General features: G+C 41.1%; 1 protein-coding gene across 5 annotated transcripts in view; it reads left to right on the top strand.

Moving 5' to 3' along the window:
* The window catches only part of LOC124798133 (alpha-N-acetylglucosaminidase), a 366096-nt gene that overhangs the window by 178908 nt on the left and 167733 nt on the right, over positions 1–19455 (top strand). For all 5 annotated transcript variants that reach the window (XM_047261401.1, XM_047261398.1, XM_047261402.1 and 2 more), the window contains exons 11-12: positions 2943–3085; positions 19251–19323. In XM_047261401.1, the coding sequence (XP_047117357.1) occupies positions 2943–3085; positions 19251–19323 (216 nt within the window). The remainder of the gene's footprint in view (positions 1–2942; positions 3086–19250; positions 19324–19455) is intronic.

Genomic DNA, 19455 nt, shown 5'->3' with positions numbered 1-19455 from the left:
ATTAATAATTACTATTGTATACAGAACCAGTCACACTCACGTCCTTCTGTTCATTTAACAACTTAATCTCTATAGCTTTGTCCTCAGTCACTCTGTCTTGTTCATTAAGGTCACTCATTATATATCACTTAATACAAAACAGCTTTTGCAATGAATTACCTTGTTTTTAATCACACGTCTGCTGCTGCTCCGCTGTGGTTGTCATCTCGGATCTGAATGGCTGTGGCAAGTTGTAATTCTCTCGTCAAGGTGCCTTCTTTATCTCAGTCGGCTGTGTCACCTGCGTGCTGCTCCTGTACTCAATGGATGCTTCCATAGAACCCACTCACTGATTGGTTCCTATCCTACTGTGGCCATAAAACCCCAGTGCTGATTGGCTGTATTATCTCTTCCATTTAAATCCCTGTAATCTGCCCTAGTTCACACTTCACTGTCACAGTTTGTGAGTTCTAGTTTGTTGTGCCCACGTACAATAGTCCTCACCTGGGGTACCACATGTGACGACGCTCGCCCGCTTTGTTTCTTCATTTGTTGTCCTCAGTGTCAGTGTACTGCATCGCTACGCTGGCTGAATGGGTTGTTGATGTGCAACTACTGTCTACTGTAAATGATGTAACCGACCAATGCACAGTTGCGTTTCTCAGTCTTTTACTTTTCCTGTTCACAACCCCCACCCCCACCCCAATATTACACAGTTATATGGCCAGTGCACTATCGTTTAACTTTCCATAAGCCTCATTAATAGTTAGCAGGTGAACATCTACATACTGCTACAATAGTTTACTATTGAACATCTACAAGCAGTAAAAACCTAACCACAAGGCTCATAGTTCTTGGAAGAATGGAAAGGTACATATGGAGCAGACATTGTCATTGTTTTTACACATGGCCTAATTGTTTAACACTTATTCTGCAGTTAAGATGAAGCATTGCTGTTGTTCTAACCAACACAGGTTTCTCGTATGAAACTCAGCTGTGGACTGACTGTCTCGTGACCAAAAATCAGGCCCTTATATATCCTCACAATAATAGGCACTGAAACTATTCATTGTTCGGAGTTTAATTTACAGAAATTACAATTAAAAACTTAACTCGTTAAATTAACTGAATACATCAAAAAAGTGGTTCTTTTTCAGTTTCCTCTACTACAAGGGATAAGCCAAATTATTTGTTTAAGTCATGAAATTAACAAATATAAGTACACAAACAATACTTTTGACAAAACTGTTAATTATTTTGGAGTTAATTAAGGGCTGGCTTTGCTAACATGTTTTTGAATAGAGCCAAATAGATACTTTAAGATTACAATTAGTTGTTCCCCCAAATGTTTAAAATTAGTATAGAATTTATATTTGTTTATAAGTCAACAGTAGAATTTAAGTTACGAAACAATTACTGATTTTAACCTATAACAAAAGATACTAACTAGGAATAGTCAAAATAAATTAGGAAATCAATTACATACATAAAACTAAGCACGAAATTAGATCTGGTGTTATATTCTTTAAAACTGAGGGCCAACATTTCTCTATTATGAAAATGCAGGTTATACTCACATATGTCAATGCTAATTAGTTAAACATGAAAAAATGAAGTTTAAGGAGGCTAATGTCAAAACAAGAGGGGAAGTAAAATTAACCCAGCTTGCTTAAACTGGTGGGCCCAGCGTGTTGCCACTGTCAGGTAATGGTTATGCTCATACAATACTTCGTGCACACCATCCATGATAGATTGTCACACTATTCTACTATGAGACCCACTCCAGCTCTTGGATTGTCCATCCTACCCTGCTCTGCATGTGTATGCTTTTTCTATCCCCAGCATGACCTTCACTCATTCCAGTGTTCTGCCTCCTCACTCCACACCCTATCTATTTCCTCTGCATCCACCCCAACCAAGATTGTTATTCATCTCAGTTAGATGACAGAATCAGAAACAACAGTGGATGTGAGGTGTAGTTGAGTGTTCGTCACCTCTGAAGAAGGCTTTGTCCTAAAGCTGATGAATTTACCATCTTTTCGTCATGGTTTTCCATTGCTGTATGTTGCCTCTGTTTGGTGAGTAGTGTTTTATCCCTGTGTGCGTATCATATTCCATACTGGATTTCCCACAAGTTCATGAGAGTGTTTTATGTTTAGTATTGTTAATACACAGTCCAGCAATATTATTTTGCACTGTGTTCCTGGTTAGTGACCTGGTTATTGCATGGAAAAATTGATCAAACAATGGAAGGAGTAAAAGTAACTATTGGTTTGCAATTGAGGCGTCGAGCAATAAACAGCATTTGCCACATAAACATTTGCCACTTGTAGCTCTTGGACAGTGTCCTTTGGTATTGATCAAAGCAAAGTGAAGAAGAGCTTTACAACTGTTTAGACATTGATGTCCATAAGATACGGAAATGCCTGGTAGGGTAGTAAGATAGGAAATAACGAAGCCTCATTCTCATGTTTGGTTGATGGCATTATAGAATTATTTTAATGTGCAAATATGTAAACAGGAGAGACAGGAGACTGTCGTATGTTAGTCATGAAGGGAAAACTTTGGGATGATATGTGTCACTAATGGAAATCATTTTGGCCTATGATCACAAATCATACTCCTTGTTAAAATATTGCGACTTAGAGCGGGGGCTTGAAATATTTCTCTCATAGACAAGTACATAGTTTTCCACCATGTTAGGAATTAAGTTTCTTTTGTATAGTTGCTCATTTGGTTTAATTACCATTGAAACATAGAAATCACATTAATTTTTGTTTTCCATTGAATGTGAAATAAGCCATTTACTCTTGTAAATAGGTCTATTAATCTGTGATGTAAGATGTATTAGCTGTTTTCATAATTATTTATCATCAAGCAGTACATGGATTAGGCATGACTAATAAGTGTACTTTTTGCTTAGTACTGTGTGGAGATAGTGATCTTTTAATTTTGGTTTTCAGGGTGTTTTTCAAGGGAGAAGTATGGCTAACAGTACGATGGTTGGAACAGGACTTACCCCTGAAGGCATAAATCAGAATTATGTTATGTATGACTTCATGAATGAAATGTCTTGGAGAGAAGAACCAGCTGATTTGAAAGAATGGTAACTTTACTTGTATTCTTCAGGCTGTCGACTTTTATGTTTTAGATGTTAAGATATGTTCAGTCTACACACATAAAAAAAGTTTTGCATCACCCCGGTTCCCAGAATTTCTGAAGACAGACGTTGACTGTGGATGTTGTATCCCAGACACAGTCCCTTTGACTGTTCAGAGAAGTCACTAAACCCGCCCAAATATCTAAACAACCATGCATGAGCAGCACCTTTCAGACGGAGGGGGTCCAGCAACCGATCAGTTCCAGTCATTCCACCAAGAAGGAGGTACATGGCTTGTGTTGTCTGTAGTTCAACCATGCATAGACGATCATTACTGTGGTTCGATCGCGTCCACTTTGTTACTTTGTGCCAGGAAGGGCTCTCAACCAGGGAAGTGTCCAGGTGTCTTGGAGTGAAGCAAAGCGATGTTGTTCGGACATGGAGATACAGAGAGACAGGAACTGTTGATGACATGCCTTGCTCAGGCCACACAAGGGCTACTAATGCAGTGGATGACCGCTGCCTACGGATTATGGCTCAGAGGAACCCTGACAGCAACACCACCATGTTGAATAATGCTTTTTGTACAGCCACAGGACATCGTGTTACAACTCAAAATGTGAGCAATAGTCTGCATGATGCACAACTTCACTCCCGATGTCCATGGCGAGGTCCATCTTTGCAACCACGACACCATGCAGCACAGTACAGATGGGACCAACAACATGCTGAATGGACCACTCAGGATTGGCATTACATTCTCTTCATCGATGAGTGTCGCATATGCCTTCTATCGTCAGAGACCTGTTTGGAGGCCACACGGTCAGGCTGAATGCCTTAGACACACTGTCGAGTGAGTGCAGCGAGGTGAAGGTTCCCTGCTGTTTTAGGCTGGAATATGTGGGGCCGACGTACACTGCTGGTGGTCATGGAAGACACTGTAATGGCCGTATGATGCGTGAATGCCATCCTCCGACTGATAGTGCAACAATATCAGCAGCATATTGGCGAGTCATTTGTCATCATGGATGACAATTCGTGCCCCCTTCATGCATATCTTTGGAATGACTTCCTTCACAATAACAACATCCCTTGACTAAAGTGGCCAGTGTGTTCTCCAGACATGAACCCTATCAAACATGCCTGGGATGGATTTAAAATGGCTGTTTATGGATGACGTGAGCCACCAACCACTCCTAGGGATCTACGCTTTATCGCCGTTGAGGAGTGGGACAATCTGGACCAACAGTGTCTTGATGAACTTGTGGATAGTATGCCACGAGGAATACAGCCATGTGTCAATGCAAGAGGATGTGCTACTGGGTATTAGAGTTACCGGTGTGCACAGCAGTCTGGACCACCACCTCTGAAGGTCTCACTGTATGGTGGTACAACATGCAACATGTGGTTTTCATGAGCAATAAAACGGGCGGAAATGATGTTTATGTTGATCTCTATTCCAGTTTTCTGTACAGGTTCTGGAACTCTTGGAACCGAGGTGATGCAAAACTTTTTTTGATATGTGTATTTTCTTATGAGTGTTATAAAAAATTCGCAAAGATGTGTTCAGTTCAGTATAAGGCATTGATCCTTTGTTCAGACATCTTAATGTTGTTGTTCTTGGTATCTTCTTTTTCTGATATGAAAAAATCCAGTTTGCAGATGTGTCTCAGATTTCCTTACTGCATTAATTTGAAAATATTTCATATTGTCTTGCTGCGTGAAGTATAATTCATTACAAGGAAGCTTAGCACAACAGTGGTGTTGTTGTCATTGAAGATTCGAGTAAGTGAAACCAATTGCACATAGCAGATTTGTGAGAGAAAAATATATTTTTATGAATTACAGTAGAATTGTGTCTGAGATAATTACTTTTTTTTTTATTTGGGAGAGATTATCCTCAGTCGTTATTACACATTTCTTTAATGAAGAATTCTTTTGGCCATTTTTTGAAATCAGAAAGTACGCTTTAAGACAAAAAAAGACACACCACAAAGAAATTATCTGAATGTGACAGAAATAGATAGAAGTATCCGACATGTGCAGCCAAACAGAAAGAAAAATTGGATGATTCATTCAAGAGGAAGAGCTTCGCAAATTGAACAAGCCAATAACATCTTGGTCCACCTCAGGGCCTTCTACAATCAGCTATTTAGCTTGGCATTGATTGATACAGTTGTTGGATGTTTTCCTGAGGAATATTATGCCAAATCCTGTCCAGTTGGTTCGATAGATTGTCAAAATCCCAAGTTGGTTGGGGTCCTTGACCATAATGTTCCAAACATTCTCAATTGGGGAGAGGTCTAGCGACCTTGTTTGCCAAGGTAGGGTTTGGTAGGCATTAAAACAGGCAGTAGAAACTCTCACTGTGTGCGGATGCGCATTATATTGCTGAAATGTAAGCCCAGTATGGCATGCCATGAAAGACAATGAGAAATGGCATAGAATATACACTCCTGGAAATGGAAAAAAGAACACATTGACACCGGTGTGTCAGACCCACCATACTTGCTCCGGACACTGCGAGAGGGCTGTACAAGCAATGATCACACGCACGGCACAGCGGACACACCAGGAACCGCGGTGTTGGCCGTCGAATGGTGCTAGCTGCGCAGCATTTGTGCACCGCCGCCGTCAGTGTCAGCCAGTTTGCCGTGGCATACGGAGCTCCATCGCAGTCTTTAACACTGGTAGCATGCCGCGACATCGTGGACGTGAACCGTATGTGCAGTTGACGGACTTTGAGCGAGGGCGTATAGTGGGCATGCGGGAGGCCGGGTGGACGTACCGCCGAATTGCTCAACACGTGGGGCGTGAGGTCTCCACAGTACATCGATGTTGTCGCCAGTGGTCGGCGGAAGGTGCACGTGCCCGTCGACCTGGGACCGGACCGCAGCGACGCACGGATGCACGCCAAGACCGTAGGATCCTACGCAGTGCCGTAGGGGACCGCACCGCCACTTCCCAGCAAATTAGGGACACTGTTGCTCCTGGGGTATCGGCGAGGACCATTCGCAACCGTCTCCATGAAGCTGGGCTACGGTCCCGCACACTGTTAGGCCGTCTTCCGCTCACGCCCCAACATCGTGCAGCCCGCCTCCAGTGGTGTCGCGACAGGCGTGAATGGAGGGACGAATGGAGACGTGTCGTCTTCAGCGATGAGAGTCGCTTCTGCCTTGGTGCCAATGATGGTCGTATGCGTGTTTGGCGCCGTGCAGGTGAGCGCCACAATCAGGACTGCATACGACCGAGGCACACAGGGCCAACACCCGGCATCATGGTGTGGGGAGCGATCTCCTACACTGGCCGTACACCACTGGTGATCGTCGAGGGGACACTGAATAGTGCACGGTACATCCAAACCGTCATCGAACCCATCGTTCTACCATTCCTAGACCGGCAAGGGAACTTGCTGTTCCAACAGGACAATGCACATCCGCATGTATCCCGTGCCACCCAACGTGCTCTAGAAGGTGTAAGTCAACTACCCTGGCCAGCAAGATCTCCGGATCTGTCCCCCATTGAGCATGTTTGGGACTGGATGAAGCGTTGTCTCACGCGGTCTGCACGTCCAGCACGAACGCTGGTCCAACTGAGGCGCCAGGTGGAAATGGCATGGCAAGCCGTTCCACAGGACTACATCCAGCATCTCTACGATTGTCTCCATGGGAGAATAGCAGCCTGCATTGCTGCGAAAGGTGGATATACACTGTACTAGTGCCGACATTGTGCATGCTCTGTTGCCTGTGTCTATGTGCCTGTGGTTCTGTCAGTGTGATCATGTGATGTATCTGACCCCAGGAATGTGTCAATAAAGTTTCCCCTTCCTGGGACAATGAATTCACGGTGTTCTTATTTCAATTTCCAGGAGTGTAATTGATGTACTACTGTGCTGTAAGGGTGCTGCAGGTGACAACCAAAGGGGTCCTGCTTTGAAAAGAATGGCACCCCTGACCATCACTCCTGGTTGTCACACCCTGTGGTGGGTGACAGTCAGGTTGGTATCCCACCACTGTCGAGCATGTCTCGAGCATGTCTCCAGATATGTCTTTGGCCTGGAGTCTCATTGACTGGAGTAGAATTGTCTTTGGTGATGAGTCCTGCTTCGAATTGAGCCCCAATGACCAGCAAACACGTATCAGGAAACGCCTTGGACAGTGGTGTCATACAAACCTGACTGTCGCCCGCCGTATTCCTCATGCCAGGAATGATGGTGTGGGGTGCCATTTCTTTTCACAGTGGGACCCCTTTGGTTGTCATTCGTGGCACACTTACAGCACAGCGGTATGTCAACAATATTATATGCCATATTATTGTCCTTCTTGGGCTTACATTTGAGCAAGATAATGCCTGCCTGCACACAGGAAGAGTTTCTACTGCTTGTCTTCATGATTGGCAAACCCTACCTTGGCCAGCAAGGTTGCCCAATTGGTCCTCCAACCAGCTAGGGATTTTGATGATCTAACCTGCAGAATTTGGCATGATATCCAACACTTCCATCAATGAATGCAAAACCGAATACCTGCTTATGTAAAGACCAGAGGTGGACCAACACATTATTGACTAGCTCAGTTTGTGAAGCTCTTTATCTTGAATAAATCATGTGAAGCTCCTTCTCTTGAATAACTCATTCAGTTCTTCTGAAACTGTAATCCTTTGGGAAACAAATATATCTGCTAATTTTCTTTCATTCAGTCATTACATCATTGAGGTCTGTAATGATATCTTGCAGCTATGTTATAGGTTATCCAACTGTTTTCATTGTTTCCTTTTGATATAAATGTAGAAAAAATGTAATGTAACTAACAAGAGTTGATATTAAATCCTAAATGGATTTCTTTATGGCAAGCACAGTTGCTGAGGAATGCTGGAAAGTGATGGTTTGTAGAGGAAAGCAGATGATAAGCTGTATGTGCTGGTGCACTATGTATAAAATGAAAAGTTTTTTATGTGACACAACACCAGCATTATTAATTTTCTGAGCACAAGTTAAAACGGGTACTCCATTGTTTTTTGAAAATTTTCTTTTTACTTCTGTTGTCTTAACTTACTATTCATTTTTGTGGGTTGGTGATTACCTTTTAATATAACGTATGAAAAAAAGAGTTTTATTTGGTATTCATTGAGCCACCAACAACTTCAGTGGTCTTCATTCTTACTGATGACTTGTTAAAAAAAATATACTGTTTCCCTCATCAGTTATTGCCGGTAACATAACATTCAAATACTTCATAACTTTCACTTTTCACTGCCCTCAGCAGTAACAGAGGCAAACATTTCTCAATCCCAGTCTCACATACTGGTGAACTGAAGGAAAATCATTAAACAATCATTGGATGAAGATCTGGAGACAGAAGCCAACAGGTAATATGTCAACAAGTGTCCACAAAAGCCTCAACAATTTTGTTCCACTATGCACTTCTTATCTACTCTTTTTCATTAATCTCAGAGTGGCATCATGTCCCTTGCCCGTCAATAAATAAATAAAGGACTGTCTGTTTTATTCATTTGCTGTCAGATGTGATATCTTAGTCTGGGTTCCCATGATGTATCAGTTAAATACTTGTGATGTAAATGTTTATTCCATGTAACAGAACATTATTCATTATCAGTGATGTACACAAATCTCTTGTATAAAGGTTCTCGTCACTCATCATTTCTGGGAATCAAGTGAATGTGTAACTTTAAGAGATGAAATATTTAAGGCAGCAGAGGGTCAGATTTACAAAAAGACAAAGTTCAGTAGAAATCCTTCAATAACATCAGAGGTATTAAATATAATCGATGAAAGAAGAAAAATGTATAAACTTTGCAAAAGAAACAGGTAAAACAGAATTCAGTTGTCTAAAATATGAGATTGACAGGAAGTGCAAAATGGCCAAGCAGGAACAGCAGAGGAGAAATCTAAAGCTGCAGAAGCATGCATGACTGTGGAAAATATGGAAGCAACCTACAGGAAAATTAAAGTGACCTTTGGAAAAAAGAGAAGCAGCTGTATGAATATCAAGAACTTGAATGGCAGGCCAATAATAAGTAAAGAAGGGAAGGCTGGAAGGTGAGAAGAATGTATAGACGGGGAGTATAAGGGAAAAATCTTGAAGACAACATTATAAAAAGGGAAGAAGAAGTATAGTAAATCACATTACCTCAGAATTATTGAGATTCTTGGCAGAACCTACAAATGCAGAACTTTAGCATCTGGTTTGTAAGATATATGAGGCAGATGAACTGCTCTCAGAGTTAAAGAATTATGTAATAATTGCAGTTTCAAAGAAAGCAGGTGCTGCAGGTGTATTTATATTACAGAACCATCTATTTAGTCGCCCGCAGCTCACGGTCTTGTGGTAGCATTATCGCTTCCCAAGCACGGGGTCCCAGGTTCGATGCCCGGCAGGGTCAGGGATTTTCACCTGCTCCGAGATGACTGGGTGGTGTTGTGTCATCTTCATCATCATCATTCATCCCCATTACAGTCAGAGAAAGGCAATGGCAAACCACCTCCATTAGGACCTTGCTAGTATGGTGGTGCGGGTCTCCCGCATTGTTCCCCTGCGCTCTTTCAAGAAGCATGGGATTTTATTTCCATTTTTCCATCTGTTTAATCAGTCACGGTTGCAAAATGAACTGATTTTTTTATAGAAGAGTGGAAAATTGGTAGAAGCGTTCCAGAGAAATGTAGGAACACATGAAGTGCTGTCGGCCCTATGACTCCCATTGGAAGAAGGTTGGAGGAAAGCATCATATGTTTATTACATTTGTAGATTTAAAGAAAGCTGTTAACAGTGGAACATGATCTTTCTGAAGGTAGCATGTATAAAATATGGGGACAGAACGATTATCTACAACTTACAAAGATAAGCAGATTGCTGTTGTAAGTTTTGAGGGACATGAAAGGGATGGGAGCGAGACTGAGCAGTAGCTCGTACTGGATGTTCATTGGGCAAGCTTTGCGAGGAAAAATGAGAAACTGGGAAAGGGAATTTGCTATGGCCCTTCCTTTAGTTATGTCCCATGAAACATTCACCAGGTATACAAATTAAGCAGTTTTATTTGCAACATAAGAAATAAACTCACAGAATTGGGATGAACACAATGACTAACTTCTGAAGAACATAAGAACTTTCTAGACTGATTGAATGCTCAAATAATCCAAGTTCCAAAAAGTAACATCACAGGTTGAATCCCTTTAAAGTCTGTAGGAATGAATTTTACAATACTGGCACTAGGCCCGACACTATTCAAGTGTAGGAGATGTAGCAAACCAGCTACATCTCCTTCACATGGATACAAAGTCCTCTGCATGTGGTAGCATCCTGTTTGGCCAGTCCCACTTCACGGTGACAATGAAGACTAGAAGAGTTGATCAATATTGCACGTCATCTAGGCAACGTCTCTCCATTGTAGCTGGCTGTGCTGATAATGCTCACTGCCATCGTGGCGTGGGTCTAAGTAGTCATCTTGCAGAGTTACACTTTTGTTTGTTTGGCTCAAACTTAGTTTTGGTGGAAGTAGGAAATAATTTGACCTGTGAATGCTAATTGGGGCTGTGCACGTGAACCTTGAACCTGCTGCTGGCCCTGCTTCTGGTGTCACCCTCTGTTGATGTGCTATAAACTGACAGGTTTGAATTTTTGCCTTGCATGGACTGGATTACCATCAATGTGATGTATATTGTGTGTGTTGCTGTTGTTGCCTGTTGCACTTGTCGCCAGAGCAACCTCCCCCCTCCCTCCCTCTCCCCCCTTCCCCAGGATGGAGGAGGCAGTCTTCCTTGTCTTTTTCGAATTCAATCTCCAGGGGATGTATGTCAGATCGTTGATCCATGTCTATTAGCTGTGACTGAGGTGCTCATCAACGATCATCATGTATGCGGTTATTGTCCATGCTAGGGGATGTCTGCTGCAAAACTTCTGAATGTGGAATGGTTGATCAGAGTGTCTGGAACAAAAAACTGAGTAAGGCCCTCCATAAGGATCTCGATAGAGTTGAACTTGGTATGCTTCTGGTGATGGAACCCATCCGGGAGCTCAACTTTGACCATAGCACATCCAATAAGTCGAGTGATGGATGCTTGTCTCCAGCAGGCGTGTCCACTGGTGAGTGTCATAGCCAGATGGGATTGTGTATGAAAAACCAGTGGCAGCGAGATGGACAGGGAGTAGGCTTGTGAGGATAGGGAGTAGGCTTGCTCACATGGGGTAGTTGGTTGGTTGTTTTTGGGGAAGGAGACCAGACAGCGTGGTCATCGGTCTCATCGGATCAGGGAAGGATGGGGATGGAAGTCGGCCGTGCCCTTTCAGAGGAACCATCCCAGCATTTGCCTGGAGTGATTTAGGGAAATCACGGAAAACCTAAATCAGGATGGCCGGACGCGGGATTGAACCGTCGTCCTCCCGAATGCGAGTCCAGTGTCATGGGGTAGTTGACTGATAGTGCAATCAATGTGGGTCACCATGGCGCCTTATGGCAGGTGATGTACCTTATTGAAGTCTAGCATGGTAGGACGAAAATAAAAGGGATAGTGTCTCATAGGTGGGTCGGTTTTAACAAAGACTACTCAGAGGTACTCACAAATCTGTTCACTAACCCATTTGAGGCTAGGTGAAAAGGAGCAGTATGTACAGGAGCAATACCATTAGCAGTGAAGAAATTGGAAAATTTTGAAGCAGTGAACTGTGAGCCATTCCCTGTTTCTGGAAGGTCCTCAAGAGCAAACTTGGTTTGATGGTATGGGCAAAGGATGTATAGGTCATCCTGGTCACAACTAGAAATTTTTTTCTGTGTCTACAGCAGTGAGTCAGGAGGTGCCCAAAAAAGGACCTGCAACATCAAGATGAACACAGGACCAGGGGATATAAGTGGTGGGACAAGGAAAGTAGAGTTGGGAGGGGCAAACTGTTTGTTCTGACATGTTACATGTGTGATGTCTGTGCCCATCCTTGCCAGTGTTGCCGGGAGAGCCACTTTGTGGGTGCCACCCCCTGAAGTGGGGGTGTGCTCACCATTTGATATGTGGGCCAGACTGTAATTGTTACTATGGATCCGATGCCTATCTGAAATTTTACCGGAACAGTGTTAATGTTGACTGTAGTAGCCAGTAACTTCGGGAAAGTTTTAGTACTGCCTGGACCAAAGCAATATCTTGTTGTTCAAGGTTCCTACAGGACAATATGCTTCAGAGGTTCTATGTTCATCCAGTTGACTGACATTCTTGAAGCAGAGTGACAAACTTCTGCCTTGTGTCCTACCTTTCCACATATTGCACATTTCGTCTGCCATACACGAAGGTAAACTTCAAGGTCAGCCATGGCTGTACGGTTCTGTGTCATCCTTGGAATCCTGCTGGGTGAGATGGGGGGGGAAAAAAAAATTGGGTCCTGAAAAGAGGCTGTGGTGTGTACTGGTTGTTCGAAAGCAGATATGATAGGTAAGAAGGCATCCAATGTGGGGGTCCTTCAGTTTTAATAAGTCTTGGTGTAGTACATCATTGGGAGCACAGAGAAGCAACGTGTCTCGAAAGAAGGATGCATAGGATTGTTTGCACTGTTCATCGGTACATCAGAAATGACACTATCTTGGTAGACCTTGAAGCCGTGCCATCCATTTCCTATAAGATTCAGACGGTAGCTTGTGGCAACTAAAAAATTTGTGCCTGGCTGGCGCCACATGGACTAGAGAATCAAAATATTTTGTGAGGCTAGCTTTAAGTGTAGCATACAATAGGGAGTGGGGTCTGATTCAGGATGCAACTGTTGTATCAGATGGTACACATAAAAGGACTGCACAAAAATGCATGTTGCTGCGTATCGCTTCTGATAGTGTGAACAATGAAGTGCTGCACCATCTGGGCTGTATAGCAGGTCCAGGGCTTTACCTCCCGTTCAAATGCTGTTGTGATGATGATGTTGCTGGACATTGCGGATGGTTGTGTCGACCCATTCGTGTAGCTCTGGCCCTGGTCAATGCCACCAGTTCTTCTATCTGTAGCTCATTTGTTTGCTGCATTAGTTGTAGCAGGATGATCACAGGGTGTGTCAAATCTACCAACTCGTTGGCTGTGGCCATCTTGAAACATTCCTAGAAGGCTGTAGTGGCTACCTCGAACAGCATGTGTGGAATGAAAATTTGCTCTTTTAAACCTTGTTGCCAACTGATATATCCCTTCCTTTAATTATATCACATGAAGTTTTCACCAGGTATACCATTTAAACAGTTTTATTTGCAACTAAAGAAAGAAACTCACAGATTTGGGATGAACACATTAACTAACTTCTGAAGGAAAAAAAACTTTCTTGACTAAGTGAGTGCCCAAATAACCTGAGTTCCTCTAGTCACAAGTTGAATCCCCTTAAAATCTGAAGGAATGAATTTTGTAATACTGCCACTAAGCCCGACACTTTCCAAGGAGATGTAGCAAAACAGAATACCAAGTCCTCTCCACTTGGTGGTGTCCTGTTTAACCAGTCTCATTTCATGGTTATGGTGAAAAGTAGAAGAGTTCATGGTGGTAGCATGTTGTCCAGATGAGGTATCCCCAATGTGGCTGGCTGTGCTGGAACTGCTCGCTGCCATTATGGCACAGATCTAAATAGCCATCTTGTGGAGTAACACTTCCATTTGAATGGCATTGATTCAACATTTGTCAGATATACTGAAGAATATCTATAGCAATGCTACAGCTTCCATTGGACTTGGACCTTCCAGGAATATTAAAATTGCGTGCTGGACCAGGACCTGATGCCAGAACATTTTCTTTCGTGGGCAGTGCTTGTGCCAACTGAGCTACTCAAGCATGACTCATGACCCATTCTCACAGCTTTACTTCCACCAGCACCTTACCTTCTTTCCAAACGCCACAGAAGTTCTTCTGCATACCTTGCTGGCCTAGTACTCATGGAAGATTGGGTACTGCAGAGAAAAGGCTTAATCACAGCATTGCTGTTAAAGGTAGTGTGAAGAGTAATCTTCAAAAAGCCAACAATTTACTAGTAAACTGTGACTGGAAAAATAGAGGAGTGTGTCAATAATTCAAATTTTGGTAATTTCAGGAGATGCACGTGGAGAAAATGCAGAAATTAGTAGATTTCATGCAGTTTTACTGCAGGCCACCTTTACCTTGATTTTCAGTATTTTGCTCTTGTTACTACTGTATCTATCCATTGCACATTTTCATAGCTGAGTCAAGCCACAGTAAAGAAATTCAATTTCGAGCATCCTGTAGAATATATATGCGGATGTGCCTTAGGTAAAACTTTTCACAGTTTTGAATTGGTAGAAAAACTCCAGGCTGCTAGTGTTTCATGTCCAGCCACTACCATTCTTACAGATATAACAACAACAGTACCTTTTGTAACACTGTAGTGCAGTTCCAGCCGCTCCAAGGGCCAATGACCCCTCAAGAGATTTACTGGTATAATGGGTGAAATTAGAATAATAATTAACATCATTATTCAGTGCTGTGAGTAGCAGAGGATAAAGGAAGAATTATTTCTCCCACTATTCTCTGTATGACTATCTGGCTTTCTTTCCAATATAATCGACTAAACACTACCATGAGAATGGTTATCAAGATATGTAAAAGACATATATACTGCAGAACGAGACTGTGTTGCTTTTTTGTCATATTAAAAAAAACATACAAGCTCCCAGTATCCATTGCAGTACACCTCATTTTAGTCTCAACCACTCATAAAAAGCGAGTACTTACCTCTTAATTTTGTTGGCTCCAGTTTATATTGACCAGGGGAACAGGCACTGAGTTCAGTGTGGACCTGGGTTACTTAAAGCAGATTTGGCTTGAGATAAAAGTGTATGTTAGATGACACTAATTTTTTTTATTCCCAGTTCTTCATTTCACAGCATGTTGATGCCTGGATAGTTTTTACTGTGACATACTGTAAACATACTTCCAAGACTATATTTGGATTAAGCAGACAGGAAAACATGGTTGTTTACACCCATGCCATGACTCAAAATATAACACAGAAGACATGTCAAACTCTTGCGTCCCACCATACAGTTGGAAGACCGAGATCCTTCTATTGGCCACTAGATAATCAATCTTCAGAAGGTTAGATCTCCAGATATTGATAATAGATCAGTCAACAGCAGGCATACCAAATATGTCATTAGAAACATTAAAACATTGTGTATTGTAAAGTAATATCCATAGAGTTGGCTGCCATGCTGGTTGTCAGTGCTTCACCATGTGGGAGAGCACATTCATACTTTGTGTGTGAGACCATTTTAAACCTTTTTATTTAATTGTTTTGATTCTATGTCTTCTTAAATATAAGGAGCTAAAACAATACGATCACATGCTTAATGGTATGTTGGTCCATCTCTGGAATGCAATACAGCAGCAATTCTGTGTGGCATGGATTTGAGAAGTCCTTGATAGTGGCACCAGGTCACCAGATGTCTGTGCACAGGTCTTGCAATTCTTGTAAATACTGGGATGGTGGTTTGCGGGCGTGGATCTGGCTCCAAGTGGCGTCTCAGATGTGTTCTGTCAGCTTCAGATCGGGCAATTTGGTGATGTGATTTCACTGTCATGCTGCTCAGGCTACAGTGCACGATTTTGGCCTTGTGGCACTGACTGTTAACCTGCTACAAGATACTGTTGCCATCAGGGAAGATATCATTGCTGTAGCAATGCAAGTGGTCTGCAATAATGTTCATGTAGTTCACAGTTATCATGGTACATTCAGTTACTACCACAGGTTCCACGGAAGCCCAGATGAATGTCCTGCATAGTGTGATACAGCCTCCAGCAGCCTGCGTATTAGGCGCAGTCTGTGTTTCGAGCAGCTGTTGGCCAGGATGATGCCCCTACTCATGGTTTGACTACACTTCAACCACTTCCCATAGGTGCTCATGACAGTAGCATGTGAACAGAAATGTGAAATGTGTAATGTGTTTTATTCATCTCATAACATTCAAAATTCCAGAACATAAGTCTGATGTACAGGAGACATGTCAAGGTTACAATTCACTTATTTGAAATTTTATCACACTTACAACACTACTTATTGAGGAATTTATAGAAGGTTCTTTCTAACACTATTTCATAATTTACATCCACTATAATTTTTAATCCATTTTAGGGATCCAGCTCAGAGAACCACTTCGTCCCTCAGAAAACTTCCACTGAGTAGTAGCGCCTTTCAATTAGAAAGCTTAAAATTTATAGCTTCATATTCATTGTGTCAGGCACTTTTATTTTCTTGTGAGTTTTATATCATGTTGTATGAGTGTTCAAAATGTTGTTTTTAATAGATCAGCTCTGCTGTGTAGGAAAAGAAACACCTCAAAGATGTGTAAAGAGGGAACAGTTAATGTTTTTAGGTCTTTGATGTGTTGCCCTTGGCTGTGCACTGGATATTTACAAATGATTATTTTTTGCAACTTTAAAATTCTTGTAACATTTCCTGAGCTTCCCCAAAAAATTGTGCCATATCTGACAACAGATTCAAAGTAGCAATAGTATGCTAATTTCCTGGTGTCCATATGAGTGGCACTGGCTAAAATTTCCATTGTAAATGCAAGTCTGTTTGATTTATTTGCTAGATATTCTATATGTGAACTCCAACTAAAATTTCTGTCTAAGTTTATTCCAGAGAATCTGACTGAGTCAAGTTCTCCCATTTTTTGATTATTGTGAGTAATACAGATTTCTTCAGTGTTTGATTGATTAGTTTTAAAACTCATCATATGAGTTTTTGAGATGTTTAGCCTTAAGCCATTTAGGTTGAACCATGTTTCCAAGTTACTTAAAGTGTTCATGACACTCTGTGGTATATTGTCAGAAGTTTTGTTTTTGATTAGTGCAGAAGTATCATCTGCAAACAAGGTTACATGAGTATTTATATTAAGAGGCAAGTCATTTACGTAGAACAGGAATAGAATTGGTCCAAGAATTGAGCCTTGAGGAACACCTCGTGACACAGTTTTTCACTCTGAGAAGTAATCTGCTCCATTTGATGTACTTATTACCCTTTGTTTCCTCTTCATGAGATATGATTCAAACCATTTCAAAGCAATATCTCTTATTCCATACCTGTTGAGTTTACAGAGTCAGATGGTTTTGTAAGATCACAGAATATTCCTGCAACTTTAGCTTTCCTATCTAGCCATGAAGTAATTTTTCCAACAAACTCATTTATTTCATCAACTGTGTTTTTACCTGGTTGGAAGTCAGATTGGTTACTTGAAATGATACCATACTGTGTGATGAAGCTTTGTTTCTGTAGAGCTGCAATGTTTTCAAATATTTTTGATATGATTGGGAATATAGAAATGGGAAGATAATTTCTCATGTAATATTTTGAACCTTTTTTAAACTATGGTTTTACTTCTGCATATTTCAAGACGATTACAGACGTAACCTTCCTCGAACAATTTGTTTATTATGAGAGAGAGAGGATGAGCTATTATGTTGTAAACTTTTTTAATTGCTTTGGTGGGTATCCCATCCAAGCCTGCAGGGTATTTGTTTTTTAAGGAGAGTATGACATTGTCAACAAATGTTTTTGAGACACTGTTGAATTTTTTAAGACATTAACTAATATTGCCTTTCAACCCAAAACTATTTACTTTCTGCTCACTTTGCTTCATCTAAATCAGATTTTGATACACTTATGAAGTACTCATTGAAGCACTCAGGTATTTGAGCTGGATTTACAACAGATTTTTCCTTAAGTTTGTTATTTGAAACGTCTTGCCTGTAATTTTTGACATCTGATTCAGACTTAACTACAGACCAGACTGCCCTTGTTTTATGTATTTATTTTGTGCTAGAATGATTTTACCATTTGCCATCTGTTTTGAAGCTTTCACAACTTTTTTAAAAATAGTTTTATAGTTCCTAACATATTTTACAGAATCAGAATCTTTGTTGCACTTCAGCTGATTGTTGTAGCTTCCTTTTCCTCTCACTGGAAATTCTTATTCCTGGTGTTATCCATCATATCTTACTTGATCTTTTATTGAAATATGATCTTGGTGGGAAAGATTCATTAAATACTCCAACACACACACACCGTTGGGTGGCTTGCGGAGTATCAATGTAGATGTAGAAAGAAAAATGTTTAACAATTTACTAAAGTTTCCAGTTGTTTAATCACCATCCCCGAGAGACTATTTAACTTTGCTTAGTGTCTCATAGAATATTTCAATATATTTGTTTTACTGAAACTTATTTTAATGTAAGTTTTTTTTGCATTTTGTTTATCATGTTTTGGCAGTGAGACAGACAAGGCTTAGTGATCAGAAAGTCTGAGTCTAGACAGAGTTTACATACATTTGCGATGTATTACTTTGTTACAGTGTTATCAGTGCATGCCGCAGAGTGAATATTTTCTCGGGTTAACTCCAAAAAATTTAGTTTAAAAGCAGACTTTTTAACTGAACCAATAAATTTTGTCGATTCTTTATTGCCATTTGCAATGTTTATATTAAAATCGGCTCCTGTTACCATTTATTTCTTCTGTCTGTTTTGTTTCGTTTATGTAGCAAGCACTGGAATTTAGAGAGAAATGGTGTGACTAAAACCCTTTCTGGAATTCTGTAAATCAAAATGACTAATTTGTTAAGGTCTTTAGGCTCTATGCAACAGTGAAAAGCTTCACTGTTTCTGAGATGCCTGCTCCAAGGTTCTCCGCTATAACAGTATGTCCTTTCTCAAAGTTGCTTAGGCCAGTGAATTTTGCCTTTTGGAACCCATATCATCCCTAGAAAGATTCCCTCACTCTTCTCACCCCTGCTTATAACCTTTCCTTATCATTTCACATGCATGAAGCTGCACCAGGTGGTATTCAGCATCACGGTGGGCAGTGGTCATAATAGTTTGGCTCACTGTGTGTGTGTGTGTGTGTGTGTGTGTGTGTGTGTGTGTGTGTGTGTGTGTGTGTGGGCGCGCGTGCGTGCGCGCGTATTTGCGTAAGTAATCTGATGATGATGATAAAATTACAATGGATTTTAGATTTTTTTTACCACCAAAAAGGTTATTACTTGATTTAAGAATGTGTAAAAGGACATCTTGCTTGAAGAGTTATTCTGAAATCCAACTTGTGATTGACTCGGTATTTTTGTGTTCAGTTCTGGCAGTATATGTAATTATGAAGTATTCTGCACATGGTTTTCTTATATTTTCTGTATATTCTTCTTGTAGGTTTTCTCAGTATGCAACTAGACGCTATGGTGCATACAATGAAAATGCTGATGAAGCTTGGCAGCTGCTAAAGGTGAGGGAAGTCAGTAATTCAGCTAGACAAATGTATCTGCCATCCATTGTGTGTAGAATTTACCTATTTCATACTAGCAGTATGAACTCAGGTTTCTGTCAGCAACTTTTTTTGATTTCCTAATATTTATAC

The sequence above is a fragment of the Schistocerca piceifrons genome, chromosome 5, assembly GCF_021461385.2.
Source record: "Schistocerca piceifrons isolate TAMUIC-IGC-003096 chromosome 5, iqSchPice1.1, whole genome shotgun sequence".
Taxonomy (NCBI): Eukaryota; Metazoa; Arthropoda; class Insecta; order Orthoptera; family Acrididae; genus Schistocerca; species Schistocerca piceifrons.
Note: the sequence above shows the minus strand (reverse complement) of the source record. Positions and strands in the feature narration are given on the sequence as shown.